The 19,896-nt window shown below is 40.7% G+C and overlaps 1 protein-coding gene across 1 annotated transcript in view; it reads left to right on the top strand.

Moving 5' to 3' along the window:
- The first annotated feature begins 7,623 nt into the window (after positions 1–7,623).
- Positions 7,624–19,896, top strand: part of SLC28A3 (solute carrier family 28 member 3) — a 54,063-nt gene continuing 41,790 nt past the window's right edge. The window contains exon 1 of the mRNA XM_049652742.1: positions 7,624–8,416. Coding sequence (XP_049508699.1) covers positions 8,339–8,416 — 78 coding nt within the window. The 5' untranslated portion in view covers positions 7,624–8,338. The remainder of the gene's footprint in view (positions 8,417–19,896) is intronic.

Here is a 19,896-nt window from a genome sequence, read left to right as displayed (position 1 = left end):
TAATTTCAACCTCAGTCTTTAAATTTGGCAGCCTCGGTATCAGTCTCTGTTGCTTCAGGACATAACATGATCACCATCCAAGAAAGTAATCCTACAGGGTTTATAGGGACATCATTTATATGCTGATTTGACCCCTCAAATTTTTTGAGATTCCCTTTTGAGTCCAACAGAGGCAGTTGGTTGAAGTAGCAAGACATTGACATGCTGAGTTTCCTTTTCCTTAGAGGCTCTTTCCCGATCTTGAACTTTGGCATAATTCTTATTCACATTTGGGCATTTCTCTTTGCACAACTCCTCAAAGACACTCTTGTGTCATTTGAAAAGCATTCTTCAGACCATAGACCGAAAACGATCCCTTTGAGGTGGCAGCGGTGGATGCCAAGAGAAAAAGGGTACCTACTGTGTATTCCGGGTCAGTGGTGTTGAAGACAGAAATGACAGATTTCCCCAGCTTATGGTCCTGATGTGCTTGTCCCATCTCCTGTGACACACTTGCTTTCTTCCCTGCCCCTGGGGGTCATCTTCAAGCTACTGACTGCGGCACTCACAGATCTCACAGTGTGGTGCTACTTTTTTTTCTGTGGGCTATTTCTCCAGGGGAAAAGGCAGTCATTTCCTAAAATCCATATGAATGGGAAGAAAAGCACTGTTATTGGTTTTTGTTTTCCATATGCAAAATAAAACTAGTAAAAGAGGAAATATATATATATATATATATATACACATATAAATATATAATTAACCATTTCACTGTCTACATACATAACTGAGACTAAATTTATACATTTGTAAGTATGAATAATTTATAAAACATCTATTTTTTATAACTTTTTACTACTCATCTCAAACTTACAGAAAAGTTGCAAGAATAACAAAAACTCCCATAACTTAATCAGATTCACCATTAACACATTGTCTAATTTGCTTTTTTAAATTTTCTCATATACTCATATACGTTTACCTGTCATTGCTTTTTTTCCTAAGCCCATTCAGGAATAAATTACAGACATCATGCCCTTCTATTCCTAAAGACCCAATGTCTACCTAAAGACATTCTCTTACATGACACAATATAGTTATGAAGATGAAGAAACTTAACACTGACACATGCTGTGACCAAAATTCAAACATGGCCAGTTTGTCCCTGTATTGTCCTTTCTAACACTGGTCTAGGACCCACTCTAGGATGATATGTTGCATTTATTCACGCTGTATCTTTGGTATCCTATAATGTGAAATGGCCTCTCTGCCTTCATTGCCTCCCAAGACCTTAACAATTTTTAAAAATACAGGCCAGTTATTTTGTAAAATATCCTGTGATTGATTATAACATCCTTATTATTAGATTCAAGTTATACATTTGGGGCAGAAGTATCACAGAAGTGATCTGTCTTCTGTGCAGCCTATGAGGAGGCACGTGATGTAGCTTTGTCCCATTCTTCTTCTTTTTTTTTTTTTTTTTTTTTTTTTGCTTTGTCCCATTCTTGATGACCTTTTGGTTAAGATGGCATCTTTCAGGTGTCACAATTATTAAATTTCAACATTATAAATGCTCTTCTCATCAAAGTTTTCCAGCTAGATTTAACACCTGTTCATGATTCTTGCCATCATGGTTACAAAATGATAAAACACTTTTGAGTGTTTTCTTTTCCAGAAATTGCAATGTTTCCCCCCGCCCCATAATAGCCTTGTTTAGCTAACCATCCCAAACCACCCGCCATTCCCTCATGAACTGTGTCTTGTTTTCTCACCTGTGAAAAGGGACAGTGAGTGTTTCCCACAAGAGAATGACCAGCACTGTGGTCCTTAGAGAGTGATACCTAAGTGTTCAAACCTTGGGCTGGGTCCATGGACCTTTAAATCACACAAGATCAACTCACCTGACCACATCAAAAGAATGCAGCTGGCACTACCGCCAACCACTCTTATGGGTGAGAACTGGGGAAATTTTACACACAGACCCAGCCCAGTATGAAGCTTTTCTGCAGACCACTCACACAGCTGTGTCTTTCTCTGAACTAACAGAATAAAGGGGAAGATGTTTATCTCTGGAAATCTCAAGACTCAAGAATCCTAGACTCAAGAATGGGCTTCCTGGAGAGCCTTTGGTCATCCACAAGGGCTACGTTGCCATTACCATAACCCAGGCAAAAATCACTGCTTCTTCGTCACTCTCTTAGTTAACCTTATTTAACCACTTACTCTACTAGACACTTAGCAGGCTCTAGAGGTCCACTCTGAGTTGCTTTCTGGGAAGCGACTGGCAAGTTTTCCTTGGAATCTTGAGAATGTACACTCTTACTCTCCAATGTGAACCACTTTCCACAGCAGGCCTGTTGTAAGATAGATAGAACTATAAACCTCATTTTTCAGGTAACCACAGATGTTTAGAGAGATTACTGGTAAGTAACTTGCCTGAACTTCTAGCTAGTTAGTATTAGTAAGAGTCAAAGCCTTGGTTGGAAGCTGAACTGAGTCTGGAGTCTGCACTCTATTTTTTTTAATGTTGTATTATTATTATTTTGAGAGACAGAGAGACACAGAGCACAAGTGGGGAGGGGAAGAGAGAGAGACACACACACAGAATCCAAAGCAGGCTCCAGGCTCTGAGCTGTCAGCACAGAGCCTGATGCAGAGCTCGAAGTCACGAGCCATGAGATCATGACCTCAGCCAAAGTCAGATGCTTAACCGACTGAGCCACCCAGGCACACCCAGAGTCTGTACCCTTAACTCCTATGTTATACTAGTCCAAAATAAACTCATAGATTGTTCTTGGCGGGGCCAGAAGCAGGGTGAGCTGAGCAAGGTGCCTAGGATGCCAAATTTAAGAAGGCTTTCACTACTTTCAGGTGCTGATCCTACACTTGCAAGGCACTGAGAGGAGTGCCTTGTTAAACTTTGTACCCTAGGCTCTTTGTTTACCTCACCCCACTCCCAGCCCTGGTTCTTGGGGAGAGCTGGCCAGTGTGAACTCATCTCGCTAACAACTCATTGTGCAACTCACAAGTATCTCTGGGCTACACGGAATGTAAAGATTTCAGTTTTCTTCCTTTGAGCAATGGACAAGCTATTTAGCCTTGAGCCTATTCTGTCCCAGAGCACTGAAGAGAGAGCAGGGACTAAGATGGCTAAAGCCCTCCCATAGCTTGTAGCCCAAACATTCATTTCCAGTGGAATCAATATGGCAGGCCAATACTTGGGCCTTCTAACAAATCTCCTCAACTAAGCATTGGCACATTTTTTGAGGATTTCAAAGTACACAGATGGATGAAACTCTGCTATCATGAGAGTGATACCGTATCATTTTTCCATTTTATTCACTTTTTTGCATTTAGCATGGTTGTGGTTTGCTTTCCCCACTGATAGAATGAGCACTTTTAGGTATTAACTCAGTTGTACTTCCCCTGAGTTTTATTTCTTTACAGAACTTAGAACTCTCGATAGAGGCAGGGTTCAAATTAGACTTTGCCATTTATTAATGTTCTTGGAAAAATCAATTTGTGTCCCTGAGCCTCAGGTGTTTCATCTGTGAAATGGGGATGTTAATACCTCATTTGCAGGGTTGTTCTGAAGACAAAATGGAAACAACATAAGTACTTAAAAGGCACTTGGCAGTGCTCCACAGACACTAGTTCTCTCCCTTTCTTTATTGGTCTGCGCTTGGGCCAAGGTCATCCTTCCCAGGATTTTAACTAAAGTGGTACAGACATGGGCACCTGGCTGGCTCAGTCAGGAGACCATGTGACTCTTGATCTTGGGGTCATGAGTTTGAGCCCCTCATTGGGCATAGAGATTAGTTAAAAAAATAAAAATAGGGTGCCTGGTTGGGTGACTCAATCAGTTGAGCCTCCTACTTTGGCTCAGGTCATGATCTCATGCTTCATGAATTCAAGCCCCACATGGGCTCGCTACTGTCAGTAGCCCACTTCAGATCCTCTGTCCCCCTCTCTGTTGCCTCTCCCCCATTCATGCTCTCTATGTCTCTCTTCCTGTCTCTCTTTCTCTCAAGAATAAATAAACATTAAAAAATAAAATACAAATACAAATATAAATTAAAAAATAAAGTGATATAGACAGCCAAACAATCTTAAGTCACAGGTATTACTCAGGTTGCATATCTTCTGACCGATCTCTGACTACTATAAATGCCTATGGCTGGCCTCTTCTAGTACCCCAAACAGTGGGAGTGTTGAAAAGCAAAAGGGATTTTTTTGTTGCAAAACGTCCCAAAGTATTTCTTATCTCAAATATACATTATTGTTTTGGGTTTTTTTTTCTCATGAATGATCTGAATAGTTAGAGTCAGTTAATTAGGTTAAGCTTTGTAAGCATCCCAGGATTACATTTTTGGTTTATTAAACTATAAAATGTATAAACAAATGTTAATCTGTAATACATGAAATGTTCCTTGGTGGAGAACAGCAGGGAGCAGATAAAACTCATGCTATAACATATTATACATCATTCTTAACATGGGACAAATGTTACACACGATTTTTAACAATTAATTTTACTCCTTTTGGAAGTACTGTCACCAAAAGAGTGACCTTAGTATAGAATTTCATGCACAAGGCAAGATACATTATCATGTATTTCATTTTCTTTTTACTTTCATTTTTTTTTTAATTTTTAAAAAATATTTATTTATTTTTGAGAGAGAGAGACAGAGCATGAGCAGAGGAGGGGCAAAGAGAGTGGGAGAATCAGAATCTAAAGCAGGCTCCAGGCTCTGAGCTGTCAGCATAGAGCCCAACGTAAGGCTTGAACTCACAGACTGCGAGATCATGACCTGAGCTGAAGTCGGACACTTAACCAACTGAGCCACCCAGGCACCCCATTTTACTTTCATATTTTTAATAAATTTGGAGGAGCTTGAGGTTATTTTCATTTGCTTTTCTTGAATGAGCTTGTCCACACAACCCATGGGTTTTCAGTCTTCGGAAGCCAACTCTTGGGGAATGGAATATAGAAATTATTTGATTAAAAATCCCAGTAATTTGGTCGCTACACAATGATTTCAAAGTTTAAAATTGAGTTTGAGGGACACTACGAAAACAGCTGAGACTCAGAAGAGTTAAGGGATCATTCCTTTGGCCTTTGGCACAACTTATTCCTTACAAATAATGATTCTGCATGACTGGGGAATGATTTAAAATGTGGTCTTGTAAAGTTGAAAGGGTCCTTCACCTCATTTTCTGATCATGATTTCTATGTGCAAATTGGGAAAAATGAGCCATCACTTCTACCAAGGTACCAATCATTTTAAGTGATAGCCCCATAACTCAAGTTAATTCTTAGGCTGCAAAGAAAGTCTGAATTTTCATTAGGTCTTAAAGATCTTAACTATAGGTTTAGATAGATAGCATTTTAAGTCCAAACTTCCCTGTAACTGACCATCATTTTTATGTTTTAGCATCACAGTTGTATGTATAATTTATTCTAAGTAGGTCTCCATGTTTCCTTTTCACTGGTGTAGATGGAGTATGGAAGGGGCAGGTCACTGTGTCTTTTAATCAACACTATACAGTGCTCTTGCTTGCACAGTGATGTGTTCTCAAATACTCTTGCACTCTTCAAACTAACGGGCTTAACAGCCTAGGGACAGAGAAAACACTGGATTGTGCATTTTAAAAGGTTCATAAAAGCGTATCAGCAGGAATTTCAGGTATTTGAGCCAAGCTTCTGCACTTATAACCGTAAGTGACAATAAACGGGGGTTTTTTCCCCTCCAGAGAGTAAAAATCTTCTGTAAACCTGAACCAGATTGAGTCTTTGAGTTTATGACAGTTCTTGATATCTAACTTCAGCAACTGGCTTTTTCCAACAACTTTACAATGAAAGTTTCCCATATCGGAGCACCTGGATGGCTCAGTCGGATAAGCATCCAACCTCAGCTCAGGTCATGATATTGCAGTCCGTGGGTCCGAGACCCACATCAGGCTCTGTGCTGACAGCTCGGAGCCTGGAGCCTGCTTCAGATTCTCTGTCTCCCTCTATCTCTGCCCTTCCCCTGTTCTCTCTCTCTTTCTCTCAAAAATAAATAAACATTAAAAAAGAACTTTTAAAGAAAGCTTCCCATATTATCTACTTTCTGTTTATCTGCACCCCTCTTGATCACTTCCAATGGGACTTTTTGCATTGGGTTACATGGCAACAACTTATTATGGCATATCACAATTATGGGGGAGAACTGGTAAAAATTCCTAAGTCTCCATTCATCAGTGAGAATCATTAAAGAAGGAAAGCATAAAGAAAGCTCCGATGGTGTTGATAAATGGTGAGGACTTCGACCAGGGTTCCACAAGCACACAGTGAGAAGTCAGAGGTCACCTTTTCCATGCTGCCAATATGGTGGGGATTTGGGGAGAGACTGACCTGACCACCAGTCTGGTGGGGGTGCTATGCTTTCCTATGTAGGGGGCAATATATCACCTGCTCAACGACAGGTGTACCTGGCCTCAGGGAGAAAGCCTGTCCCTAAAGCACATGCCCACTACTGTTCAGAGATCATTGTGCCTTTTCTTTTTAAGGTTTTAAGATAAGCATTACCTTATCACAATTTTATTATGTGCCAGGCACCATTCCATGTGTTTTTAAGTCTATTATCCCATTTTGTCATCTCAGTAATATACAGTGTGAAACAGAACTATTATGTCCATTTTATAGATGAGGTATTGAGGCACAGAGAACACAGTACCTTGCCCAAATTCAACGTGGTTAGTAAGTCAGGGATCCACACAGATTTTCTGTAAAGAGCCAGGTAGTGAATATCTTGGACTTCCAGCCATGCAGTCTCTGTAACAATCACCCAGCTCTACTCTTGTGGGGCAACAGCAGCCATAAATGATACACAAGGGGATGGGCATGTTCGTGTTCCAACAAAATTTTATTTCTGGGGCCTGCAATTTGCATGTGTTGTATAGTTTGCATGTGTCATGAAATATTCGTTCTTTCGAATTTTCCCAACCACTTAAAAATCTAAAAGCCATTCTTAGCTCTTGGGGTTTATGTTTAAAAATATGTCACTGGCGGGGCACCTGGTGGTTCAGTTGGTTAAGCGTCCGACTTCGGCTCAGGTCATGATCTCCTGGTTCATGAGTTCTGGCCCTGCTGTCCCGGGGCTCTGTGCTGACAGCTCAGAGCCTGAAGCCTGCTACGGATTCTGTGTCTGCCTCTGCCTCTGCCTCCCCCCGCTTGTGCTCTGTCTCTGTCTCTGTCTCTCTCTCTCTCTTTCAAAAAATAAATATTAAAAAAATTTTAAAAAATAAAAACTAAAAATAAACAGCTGGCTGGGTTTAGCTCTTGAGCTGTGGTAAGTTGTAGAGCCAGGATTTGAACCCAGGCAATGTGGTTCCAGTGAGCTTTTAATTATTATATAGTCTATATCATGATAATAATAATAAATCATGGTCTTTATAGAAAACTCAGCAAAGAAAGAGCAAATAAAAACCAGGCATAAAAACCACAACCCAGAAATAATCATAATTACATTTGATATTTTCTTCTATTCTTTTATCTACTGTATGCAGTATTCCATTTATTAATTCTAGCTTTTCACTTATCATTAGCATTTTTCACATTTCCTCAGAGGCCACACAACTATATTCATTTTAAGCGTACTAGGGGAAACTGCTATTTGAAAGAATCTTATAGCTAATAATTTCCTAAAGTGAAGAATCCTTTTATTAAGTGAGCAGTTGGTCACGTTCCATTTATCTGCTGCATATTTGCATTTCTAGGAATTGGTTTTTTGAAAGCAAACCGATCTGTAGACAGGGATGTAGTAAAAAGACTTTGAGTTGACTTCTCACTGTCCCTTTATTAGCCAAATGACCCTGAGCAAATTGTTGACTTTACTTTATCACATCTCAGTTTTTGCTTGTCCTGAAGATAAACCAAAACAACCGTATACAAAGTACTGAGCACGGACCTAGTAGAGAATAGTGGTCAATTGGTAGCAGCCAGCCCTTATGTTCCTTGCCACCCCACACCATTCCTAGTCCCCAATACCACCCACAGGAAATAGATTATTTCACTGGTGACTGTTGAGAAAGTGTCTTTTTCTGCTCTGTGTACTGAGTTTTCCAAAGTAAAAATGGGCCAGCAATCCTAAACGGGAAGATTAATGAGGTGGGTGGACCTGAACTGGAGGCCTCACCCCACCCACCTATCACTCCTGCTCCGCCCCACAGATTGTTAAGTTTTCAAATGTAAGCCGTGCCCAGGTTCCTACAACAGCAGGTGGCATTCTGACATCAGCAGAGGCTGATGTTCCTTCAGGTACGGAGGAAACTCTAGACCAGACACCTGAAAAGAATTCAGAGCCCAACCAATGCCATGAGCAGCGAAGACTTCGTGGAGCTGAAGAGTAGGACGGCCGCCAGAGCGGAGGGCTACAGCAACACTGGCTTCCAGGTGAGCGGAAGTTTTATCTTGTGTTTGAGACCAAGTAAATGGACACAGTGCTCATTTCTCGCAACCTTGGCAAATTCCCAGACAAAACCAGTGGGGTTCTTGGAACGCAATAAGAGTTTTTCATGACACTCTTTAAACCTATGATTTTTTCCTTTTGGGCTGACAAACCTGAAAAGTCTCTTTTAGTACAACTTGTTTTGATCCCTAACTTGCCCTGTCACTTAGAAACAAGATTGTCTTCTCAGGCTTTTGTTTCAGGTTCACAAGCCCTGCCAATATTTTCCAAAGAGCTGGTAAGAAGGAAAGAATGGAGAGACTCCAGATCCTGGATGTAGGGAGCACTTCAGGCTTTCTTTCTCTTACACCACCTCCCAAAGCACCTGTCAGATGGGAGCCTGGGTGCCCGCCCCAGTGCAGCCGGGTTATGCAAACCAGTCTCATGTCATCAACCAAAACTCACTGAGTGATTAATGCTGCTTAACTTGGAACTGGGTGCTGCAGAGGCCTAGAAAGAGTCCTGTCACAGGGAAACACCAGCCTGTTCTGACTGGCTCTGGGATGAGAGTTTTTCAGGGATGTCCCTAGCTGTGCTTCCTTTCCTAAGCTGACTTGGCAGCCCAAACAAACAGGTGTCAGCAATCTGTTGGGATTCAGAATCACCAAAAAGGCAAAACAAACTTTTAGGCACTAACAAAGGAGGGAACAAGGAAGGTAAAAGAGCTTTGGCACAAGTCCTAAATCTTTTACACACATGTGACTGTAACTTCCTTGAGCTTCAGTTCAGTTGTCTACACAGTGGTCACACTGAACTTCATCTCATAGATCATAAGTGTAAGGGAGGAAAAGTCTTTTCCTCTACCCTCTTAGATTCAGCACCTGAGATCTGCAAATTAAACTGAGAAATGGCAGATTAACCAGAGAAGGCTATACAAATTTTATTAATATTCTTCATTTTATATTCATGCAGCTTCACAGAAAATAAATGAAAAATTCAAAGAAACATTAAGACTCAGGGTCTTATGTACCATTTTAACAAAGGACAAAAAATTGTGGAGCAGTGATTAGACCAAAAAAAGAGAGGTTAAGCTCTTAGGGCCAAGAAATTATGGGAAAGTGATGAGGAAAGACATGGGGGCAGCTAATGGGAGATAAGGTTTGGCAGTGAGGTTTATGCAATCTTAGCACCATCTCTGTTTCCAGTGACAAGTGTTGTTCTCCTCTGCCTGTTATGGGACACCTACACAAGGGAAAGTTCGTCCCTGCTCTAGACAGAGAGAGGAAAAATGAAGAGCTCTTTCTGTGTTTGTTTTTTCTCAGTTGCCTTCAGCTCAAGATAATTCTCATGCCAAAGTGGTAGATTTGGGGGCAGCATGTCCTGATTCCCCTCATAAGGGTTAAATGAGAAAAAAAGCATAAAGCAGAGGGCCTTTTATGGCTCAAAAGAATAGAAGGGCTAGAATGGAATAGAGTCAAAGTGAGTATGACAGCAAGACAAAGATGTCTGCAAGGGAGGCAGGTCCATGTCACCAGCAACTGGTAGCCCAGTCAGTGAGGAGGACACACATCCACCAAAGATAGTCCTCTTTTCTATACCTCATTCTCTTCCATGAAAAGAAAAGGAAAAGAAAGGAAAGGAAAGGAAAGGGAAAAGAAAAGAAAAGAGAAGAAAAGAAAAGAAAAGAAGAGAAGAGAAGAGAAGAGAAGAGAAAAGAAGAGAAGTGAAAAGAAGAGAAAAGGAAAGAAAAAAGTACCTCTAGGTCTCAGGGTGCAGAACACGGCATCTCAAACCCAGCAGAATACCACATACCACCACCAACGAGCAGAAACAAGGTTATTTCTTCCAATGCCTGCTGCTTGACAAGAATTTCCAGAGACACATATTTACTCAGCAAAACCATTAACTGCCCCCTAGATAAGACCACTGCTGGAAAGGGATACCAATTCAAGAAGGAATAATACACTATTCTTGCCCTCCAGGAACAAGGCAGGCTGAAACCAATAAGCAATTACGTGTGATGTAAAACAAAAACAAAAAACAATGCTGGAAGTTGGCACCAAGTACACTATAAATAAATAAGCAGGTGGAGCTGGGTTGACTGGGGAGTCTCTGAGGTGAGCAGGGATTTCCTGGTTGAACAGGGAGGGGTGTCAGCAGAGCACTGCAAGCAAAGAGAACTGTCTGCACAGGCCCAGGGGCCTGAAAGAATATGTATGCTGGGGATAGAGGAGATGAGGAGCAGGGGCTCCAGGGAAGGTACAGGGGACAGGCTGGCCCCAGATCACGGGGCCTCCAAATGGCTAAGGCATCAGGAAAGAATAGATCAGAATTCACACTATCAAGGGGTGCCTGGGTGGTTCAGTCGGTTAAGCATCGGGCTCTTGATCTCAGCTCAGGTCTTGATCTCAGGGTTGTGAGTTGAAGCCCAAGACGGGCATGGGGCCCAACACGGAACTTACTTAAAAAAAATAATAAAAGAATTTACACTATCAAATTATTGATACCCCCATTGAAGGTGGACAAAATGGAAAGAGATTTATGTGTGGTTGGGACGACATTTAGGAGGTTGGTATGATAATCAGATTATAGCTTAGAGGTGGTAACAACCAGCACTGGACAGAAGTACCAATACTCGTAGGAGGCCCCCTTGGCCATGCAATTAGCATTGAGTCAGGGTGAGTTAAGAGCTGCTCTGGCGATGAATGTTTCCATTTTCTCCTCTCTAAAGTAGGATAATAATACCATATCCTGGTGTTGAGAGAATTAAGTGAGTTAATACATTTTTTTTTAAGTATGTAATATATGTTTTAAAAAACTACTGTTCGTTCAGGCTGCTATGACAAAATACCACAGACTGAGTGGCTTATAAACAGAAATTTGTTTCTCATTATTCTGAAGCCTGGAAATCCAAGATTGTGACACCAGCAGAACAGTGTCTGGCAAGGGCACACTTCCTCATGGACAGCCATCTTCTTGCTGGGTCCTCACATGGCAGAAGGTGCAAGGGAGATCTTTGGAGTCTCTTTTATAAGGGCACTGATCCCATTCATGAGGGCTCTGCCTTCATGACCTAATCACCTCAAAGGCCCCACCACCTAATACTGTCACATTGTGCATTAGATTTTCCAAACAGGAATTTGGCAGGGGGTGGGAGGGTAGGTAAGGGGACACATTCAGACCATAGCAAGTGCCTAGCATGCAGTGTGAACATAAATAATAGTATGTCTCAGTGCTGGGGCAGATTAAAGAGAGTCAACATTTCTAGCCTGAGATTTCAACTTAGAAGTGATTTTCTTTATGTAGACTGGAAAGACAGAAATAGGGCTGGAGCAAGGAAGACCATGAGTTCATTTTGAGGTTGTTGGTTGAAATTAGGGTGATTTCATACCCCTAGAAGAAAATGGAGAGGAGGCAGGAAGCTCTAGGGATAAAGGCACCTGGAGTCCCCTGGAGGGAACATCATGCATTTGGGGGCTGATCACACAACAATGAGCCAGTGGCATGGATGACACCAGGAGGAAGGAAACCCAGGAAGCCCCGGTACTTCAGGAACTGGAAAGTTAGAGCAGTCAGAGGTTGGAGCAGAGAGGCCACAAGGAGGGAAAGGGGAGAAGCACCAGGAGAGGGAAGGGTCTGGGGAAGCCAAGGGAAAAGAGAACTACAAGGTTAACAGCAAAGACAGTTCATGTGATTTTTCAACCAGGAGGTCACTGGTGACCAGGGGTGGGATGGGGGGCAGTTTGTGTGATGAGTGGGAGCTGGGAGACTGGGGAAAATGAAGTCAGAGAGGAAGTTCCCCTGGTGGAGAGAAGAGCAGGGAAGAGAGGCTCAGAAGAGGCAAGATTGGGGCTGCAGGCAGGGGGCTTTTTTATTTTTTAAAAATTCATTGTGAAATATAACATGCAGAAAAACACACAAAGCCAACTAGACAGCTTATTATAAAGTGCCATCCAGATCAAGAAATAGGACATTGCCATCCCTCAGCTCTGACACACCAATCCTGCACATCTGTCACAACTGCCCCTGCCCACAGGGGTGACAATGACCCCAACCTTATGGTAATTACTACCCTGCTTTGCTTTATACCTTAACGTATAGTTACGAATCCCCAAGCACTGTTTTTGCCTATTTTTGAACTTTATATAAATAGAAAGTTACAGGAAAATTCTTTGCTTATTTTAAAACATTTATATAGAACTAGGCAAGACAAATCATTTTGTACCTGACTTCTTTTGCTCAGTTTTGTATTGTTGACACTCAGCCATACTGTTGCATGTAAGTGGAGTTCATCCAATTTCACTGATATACGGTGTTCTCCATAAACATTACACAATTTATCTGTTTTCCTGTTGGTGGACATTTGTGCCATTATCCTTGGAGCTTTTAGGAGCTTCTAGAAACAAATGCAACTATGAATACTCTTAGACATGTCTCCTGGCGCATATGTAACAAATTTATTTGGGGTTACATTTAGGAGTGGAATTGCTAGGTCATGGAGAATGCATATATATTTTCAACTTTAGTAATAATGCCAGACTGGTTCCTTAAGTGGTTTTACTAATTTATATTTCCATCCACAGAGTGTAAGTGCCTATTACTCCATAGCCTCACCAATAGTTATCTGGCTTCTTAATTTCAGTGATTCTGGTAGATGTGTAGTGAGTAGTATAACATTGAGATTTCATTTTAATTTTCCTATGTTATTGGCCACTAGATGCCAACTTTGTGAAATGCTTTTTCATGTCTCTTGCCCGTTTTCTCTACTGGATTCTGTCTTTTTCCTACTGATTTGAAAGAGTTCTTTAAATGTTCTGAATATAAGCCCTTTTCCAATTATATGGTTTACAAATGCCTTCAACCACTGAAACTGTCTTTCACTCTTTAATATTTAGATGCACAAAAGCTAATTATTTGGGGTCCATTTATCAGGTGTTTCTGTTTTATATATCCTGTTTAAGACATCTTTTTCTACTCTGCAAGATCATAAGGATACCCTCCCATATTTTCCAAAAGCTTGTTATTTTCCTTCTACATTGAGGACTCTACTCTCCCTGAAGTTAGTTTTTATGTATAGTGTGAGGCAGGCATCAAGTTTTTGTTTTTGGGGGTGCCTAGCTGGCTCACTCAGTAGTGCATGTGACTCTTGATCTTGGAGTTATGAGTTCAAGCCCCACATTGGGTATAGAGATTACTTAAAAAAATAAAATCTTTAAAAGCAAAAAAAAAGTTTGTTTCCTCTACATGGGTATCCAATTATTTCAGTGTTGCTTTAAAAAATATAAATTTTCCCCACTTGACAAATACCACATTTATCAAGTGTCCATATTTAGGGTAAGTCTTTTTAGAATAGGACAACCAAAAGATTTTTGCAAAGTCAAAGGAAGAAGAAGGATCCAGAGAAGAGGAAAAGAGGAAAGCAAGAGAGTCCAAATAAAGCTCAGAATTTCTAAGGGTGAAAATTCAGGCAATTTTTGAAAGAATACTTTTACTAAATGATGTTTCTTAGAATCCCAAATGAAGTTTCCTTCTGCCTATGAGTAAGTATCGGTTGTACCACATGTGGCCCTCAGAGCCACAGAACCCATGCTCACTCTTAAGCCAGCTGGGTGTGGACCCACTTACAAAATTTCAAGACAGAACTCGATGGGAAATACGTCTCCACTCTGCACACACACACAGAGAAAAGCTGACCTATTCCAGGAAATGTCTGGTGAGTCAGTGGGGTTTAAAGAGTTTGTTAAATGGAGGTCAAAATTTGGGAGGTCATTTAAGTCCAAGAATGTTTGGCCTAGATAATTTGAATAGAGAAATTCAAGGTTGGTGGTGATTATGCAAAGTAAAGAGGAAGAGCATTGTTTCTCTCTAATCCCCTGAGGGAGGTCAACATGAATCACACCAGGTGGATGAGGGGTTTCCACTAATTCAGGACAAGTTTGGCTACAACTATCTAGATGTGTTTCTTCCACAGGTGAGTTGAAACACAGAAAACACATAACAATAATTGTCTTTGTGAAGAAGGTTAAAAAAAAAATTTTCTCCTCTATCCTCAAATCAGGTCATACCTAGACTTATTTCTAACAGCCTAGATGACTAAGAACTCAAGGCACTTCCATGACATCTTAGAGGGGAAAGATTTAGGGATTTGGTTTCTTCCACAGTCCCTGAATTTATTATTTTTCACGGTGTCTTAACTTAAAATGAAGGTGGTGGCACCAACTGACCCATCTCATCTAGACATTGTTGATGTTGATGAGAAGCCGGCCCTGGACGCTAGCTGAACTGTCATGTGTCAAACTGAAAAAAAAATCAGAAGTGGGAGTATTTGGACTTTTATACAGAACAGATTATTGTGAGCAGGAGCCCCAAGTTTCTATCGTGCTACAGAAGTTTAGAACTGTGTCTTCAGATTGTAGATTTAGGCAGACGTAGTATATGATTTTCACTCAAAGCCGGGATCTAGATTTGGAGGCATCTAATTCTACTCCACACGTGGGCAAAGGTATTTGACCCAGAAGCCACTTACAGCCTTGGCGTGCCTAATTGTTTCTTCTTTTTCCTGGAAAGGAAAAAAAGTTAAAAAAGAAAGAAAGAAAGAAAGAAAGAAAGAAAGAAAGAAAGAAAAGAAAAAGATGACATGCATGCCTTGTGTCTTCTGGAAGTAAATAAAGACAAGTTTCTTAGGAAAACACTATGAGTCACACGGTGAGAGAGCCTCCTGTGGGTGTTCAGGAACAAAGTAGATGATTACCAGGAATGGTTCAGTTGAGAAACAGGGAAATGTAACTGAAGACTTCCCAATGTTCCTTTCAATCCCCTAGTTCTGTGATTTCAAGGCTTTGCTTGCTTTTCCTCCAAGAGCCAAAACCCATTGACATAAAGCATGACATTTATTGACTCAACGAAAATGTATTGACAGTGTGCCAGGCATTATGCAAAAAGCAGGAAATACCTGCTTTACCATTTGGTTAAAATTAGTTCACAATGGCAAATCAGCACAACACAGTTTATAAAAAGTGTTACTCATGACACAAGATGGTGGTCTCATCTAGACAGGGAGTTGGGGAATATTTCCCAAATATTCCCAGTGAACACTTCCAGGCTTTAATTCATTAATTCATTCAACGAATATATAGTGAGCACCAACTCAATGGGCACTAGGCATAAGGAAAATAACCAGTAAGACACAAATAATTCCACAAGCTACCATATCAAAAATTACTTTTTTCCATATGGCACTATGTGGAGAAGTCAAGGCCCCAGATGAGAAGATATGCAACACATGTACAGGGAAACAGAAAAGTAGTAAAGAGAGACAGACAGGAATAGAGGCCAGTTCTGATTCACCTCAAGACTCTTCACTGATTTCAAAATCTTGGTCCCAAGAATCCGAAACCAATGATAAGTTTAGGTTTAAAACTGAATTTCTACTCTCTGCAGATTCGGGAACATTCTACAGTAAACTAGCCAGACAGATGATAAGGGGTTGTAAGCAAAGTAATGGTGTAAACTCCTCCATGAAACATGGTCAGAAAATAGCCCATTAATGTGAGGCGAGGCTTTTTGCACCATAAGAAAGTGTCAGTCATAGTTAAACAGAAGCCAGGATAGGCATACCTGCTTCCCTGTGGATTCTCCAGCTGCCTTACTCCCTCCACCTGCTCAACTGTGGGAACATAACATAGTTCCAAACAGCACAATCTATAAAGTTGTGCAGCTGTGCCCCAGTGGGTCCTACTTGCCTCTCAGTGTCCCTCCCTTTGGATTATATCACTTCTTACAACATTTCTAGCTTTTAAAGTTTTTATTTTTCTATTTTCAAATTACTGTGTCCTAGTTTCTCATACACCTGAATCCGTTGCTTCAGAAAACATTTTGCAAGGAGGAAGCTGATTAGAGGGCACTGGCCTAACTTGTGCAGTAGGAGGATTTGAAATGTAAATTACTTAATTAAGGGCCAGACCCATGCAGATAGAGCAGGTGGGAGCAAAGGTCTTGTTACATGGTATGCTGGATCCAGCAAGGAAGGGAAAAAGAGACAAAGACACACACAAAGCCAACAGAGACATTTCCAGGAGCCAGCAAACATTAGGCTTCCTGTTGACCCAGATGGCTACTTCCTTGTTTCCCTGTAGAACATGAGGTCTTGAGGTCAGAGAAGAGGGAAGAAAGAAGTAAGAGTGGAAGCATTTTGAAAGCACACGTGGAAGAAGACGTGGTCTATCATGGTCCAAGAACTGACTGTACTGCATGTGACTTTGATCTTGGCTGAAGATAACAAGGGGCCCCTTCTTAAGGAGGAAGTGGAGAGGAAAGAGAGGTGAGCTTCTGAGAAAAGTCAGACTGGGAAGGGGTGGGGGTTAGCAGGGCACAGGTTAAAAGTCACATAGTGAATCATTATGAGGAAAGTAAAACATAAATTCTTTGGGTGAAGAGTTGAGGCTTCAGAACCAGACTGCCATTAGGCAGTTACCTAACTTCTGCATCTACTTCCCCATTCAAAAATAGGTCCATAACACCCTGCATCAAAGGACTAAGGGGAGATTAGTGGAAAGCACTAGCACCTAGCAAATGCTCAAGTATCAGCAACCATTAACCAAACCATTTAGCTGGGAATGCTATTTTGGTGCAGGGGCCAAACCAAAATTTGAAACCCATCTATGAAGTCCGCCTCTTTGTATAGTAGATACTGGGATCTACTGATGGATAACTATGGAAGACACCAACAGGCAACTCTGAATTGTTTTAATGGCTGTCAAATGTAAACGTCAAGCCCCTTGGGTCCCTGCCAGACTGAGAGACCTTGGCTCCCTCCCAGCATCTGTGTCTCTTCCAAAGGACTTTTATAAAGTTATTTTTCAAATACTTTGGTTCATTATGATCCATACCTTACTTACTCAAATGCATCTCTTAAAAAAAATTTTATGGGCTCTATCCATGTATTTATAATTAATTTGTATTTATTTAGTCAGTGCTCTTTGGGAAAAGGTGCTTCATGACCAAGGTGATTTTAGGAGTCGCTAAGAAGCAATGTTTTTCCAAACGTAAGCAAATTCAAGTGTCCATGGTGCATGTATCCTCTTTCATGCCTCACTGTTAACTATTGTGGCATGAAACAGTCTGGTAAGTCTGATAATGGTCTGATGAGACCAATACTTAGGAAGTGACCATGACTTCCCAAAATAACACAAGAATAAGGCAGGCCCGAGCAAATAAGACTTCATCTTGCAGGTGATTTAGGCTTTGGCATGAAATGCATTTTCATTAAAAAAAAAAAATCTATAATAACCTTTGATCCCTTTAGGCAGACTGGCGATTTACCTATGAAAAACAAATCAGAGAAAGAAATGAGAATAAGAAGAATTTTAGTTTCAATTGACAGAGTCAAAGAGATTATATCTTTGTTTCTTTATTTTTTTTCTCAACTATAGGAAGATGTTTTGCTGTTAAGAGCATTTCTGTTTCCCTCATGCATCTTTGGAATTTCAGACACAGCCAAGTCCATTCTAATCAATCTGTAAAAGCATTATAAGGTGCAGGACTTGAACTTTTTAAGTCTTTATCATGATTGTAAGAAAATAATTAATTGTGTTATTATTATGGTTGGCATCTTCTAAATTCCCTGAGAACAGAGACCAGCAACCAGCATAGGAACCATTGCCTAGTCCATAGTAGGTACACAAAAAATATTTGTTAGAGGAGTGAATGAGAATGCCTAAGACAGAGCCCCAAGGAACTATATGTAACATTAAGGGTTGAGTTGAAAGGCTGATATGGTACAGGAAATAGAGAAGAAGTCTGGGTGACAAGAGGAAACTAGCAATGTGTGATATCACAAGTTGGACAAGAGTATTTGAAGGAGGAAACAATCCCTTGTGGATGATGAAAACTGGATTTAAGCACATGAAAGCCATCAAAGACTTGGGCAAGGGTGATTTCCATGGAGTGGTAGGAATGGAATACATATTGGAATGAGTGGGAGACAAAATGTGGCAAGAAAATGGAACTAGTGCATTTATCTGGGCTGCTATAACAAAATACCACAAGCTGGGAAGCTTATAAACAACAAACATTTATTTCTCACAGTTCTGAAGGCTAGAAGTCCAAGATCAAGGCACCAGCATGGGCCCATTCTAGTGAGGCCCCTCTTCCCAGTTCATAACCAATGCCTTCTCACAGTGTCCTCATATGGTAGAAGGGGTCAGGGATCTCTGTGAGACCTCATTTCTAAGGGTACGATTCCCATTCATGAAGGTTCCACCCTCATGACTTAAACACCATCTCCTAGCCCTGACAGGCATCATCTCCTAATACCATCATCTTTGGAGGTTAGAATTTCAACATGGTGAATTTTAGGGGCACACAAACATTGACCATAGCAGCCAGCAAGTGCAGATGGAAGACTGGTTTTTAGTGGAAGGAGAAAGGATGCTTACCTATGAATTGATAGAGATGCAAATACCAGAGAAGCAAGGGTTAAGTATGGCAGTGTGTGAGGAAGTGCAGAGCACTGTGCCTGGCCCAGTAAGGAAGGAGTCCAGGCATTGTTATATTATTGCTCTAAGAACAGCTTGTCCGGGCTGAAATCACACATTTACCAAACACAAATTATCAACACAAATATCACAGCTACAATAAGAGTGAAAGGCAACCAGGCAGGAGGTCAGTGGTGTCTTGGAATGTACAGTTCTATCTTTATATGACTTTTAGGTAGCTTCAGCTCTGGAAATACTGCATGTAAAAAAATTAAAAATATACATAATGCATTTGTAGAAATTTAACTCCACTGTTGTGGTGATGACCTGGTTAGGATGGTGATGAGCACAGCACTCCATTACCAAGGCATGTTTCCCTCTTTATTAATTAGTAAGTAATCTGTTGGCGGGGGGTAGGGGGGCGGGGTGACATTTAAGGCTATGTGAATATCCAGGTCCCCAACACATTTCACCCAATGGTTTTTGCATCCATGGATGACCCTTTCCTGAATCAATTAGTACTAGGGAATTGCAAAATGGGAGTTTTCATTTCTTCAATATTCCTTCCCTGACATTCTTCTGAAAAGAATAGACTTATCTTTGATCATATTTCTCTATCTGGATTAACATTCCCTTTCTTTTATTACATATTTTATAATCAATTACCAACATTTTTTGCTTCTTGCAACATTATATAATGATTTTTAAACATATAGGAAAGTTGAAGTGATTTCATAGCAAACACCTATATATCCGCCAACTACAGTCCATAATTAATATTTTACCACACTTGCTTTCTCATTTTTTTTTCATCTACACTCTATCCCCCCATTAGTCCATCTTATTTTTTGACACATGTAAGTTGCAGACATTATTCATATTTTCCACTTTTTAGTGCTCAACTTGTCCTAAACTTGGCCAGTGATCGCAGAATGCTTTTTGATAAGGATTCAATTTATTTATTACATACAACCATTCTAGACAATGTATGAAGTAAACATTTGTAGTAT

The sequence above is a fragment of the Panthera uncia genome, chromosome D4 (genome assembly GCF_023721935.1).
Source record: "Panthera uncia isolate 11264 chromosome D4, Puncia_PCG_1.0, whole genome shotgun sequence".
NCBI classification, from domain to species: domain Eukaryota; kingdom Metazoa; phylum Chordata; class Mammalia; order Carnivora; family Felidae; genus Panthera; species Panthera uncia.
Note: the sequence above shows the minus strand (reverse complement) of the source record. Positions and strands in the feature narration are given on the sequence as shown.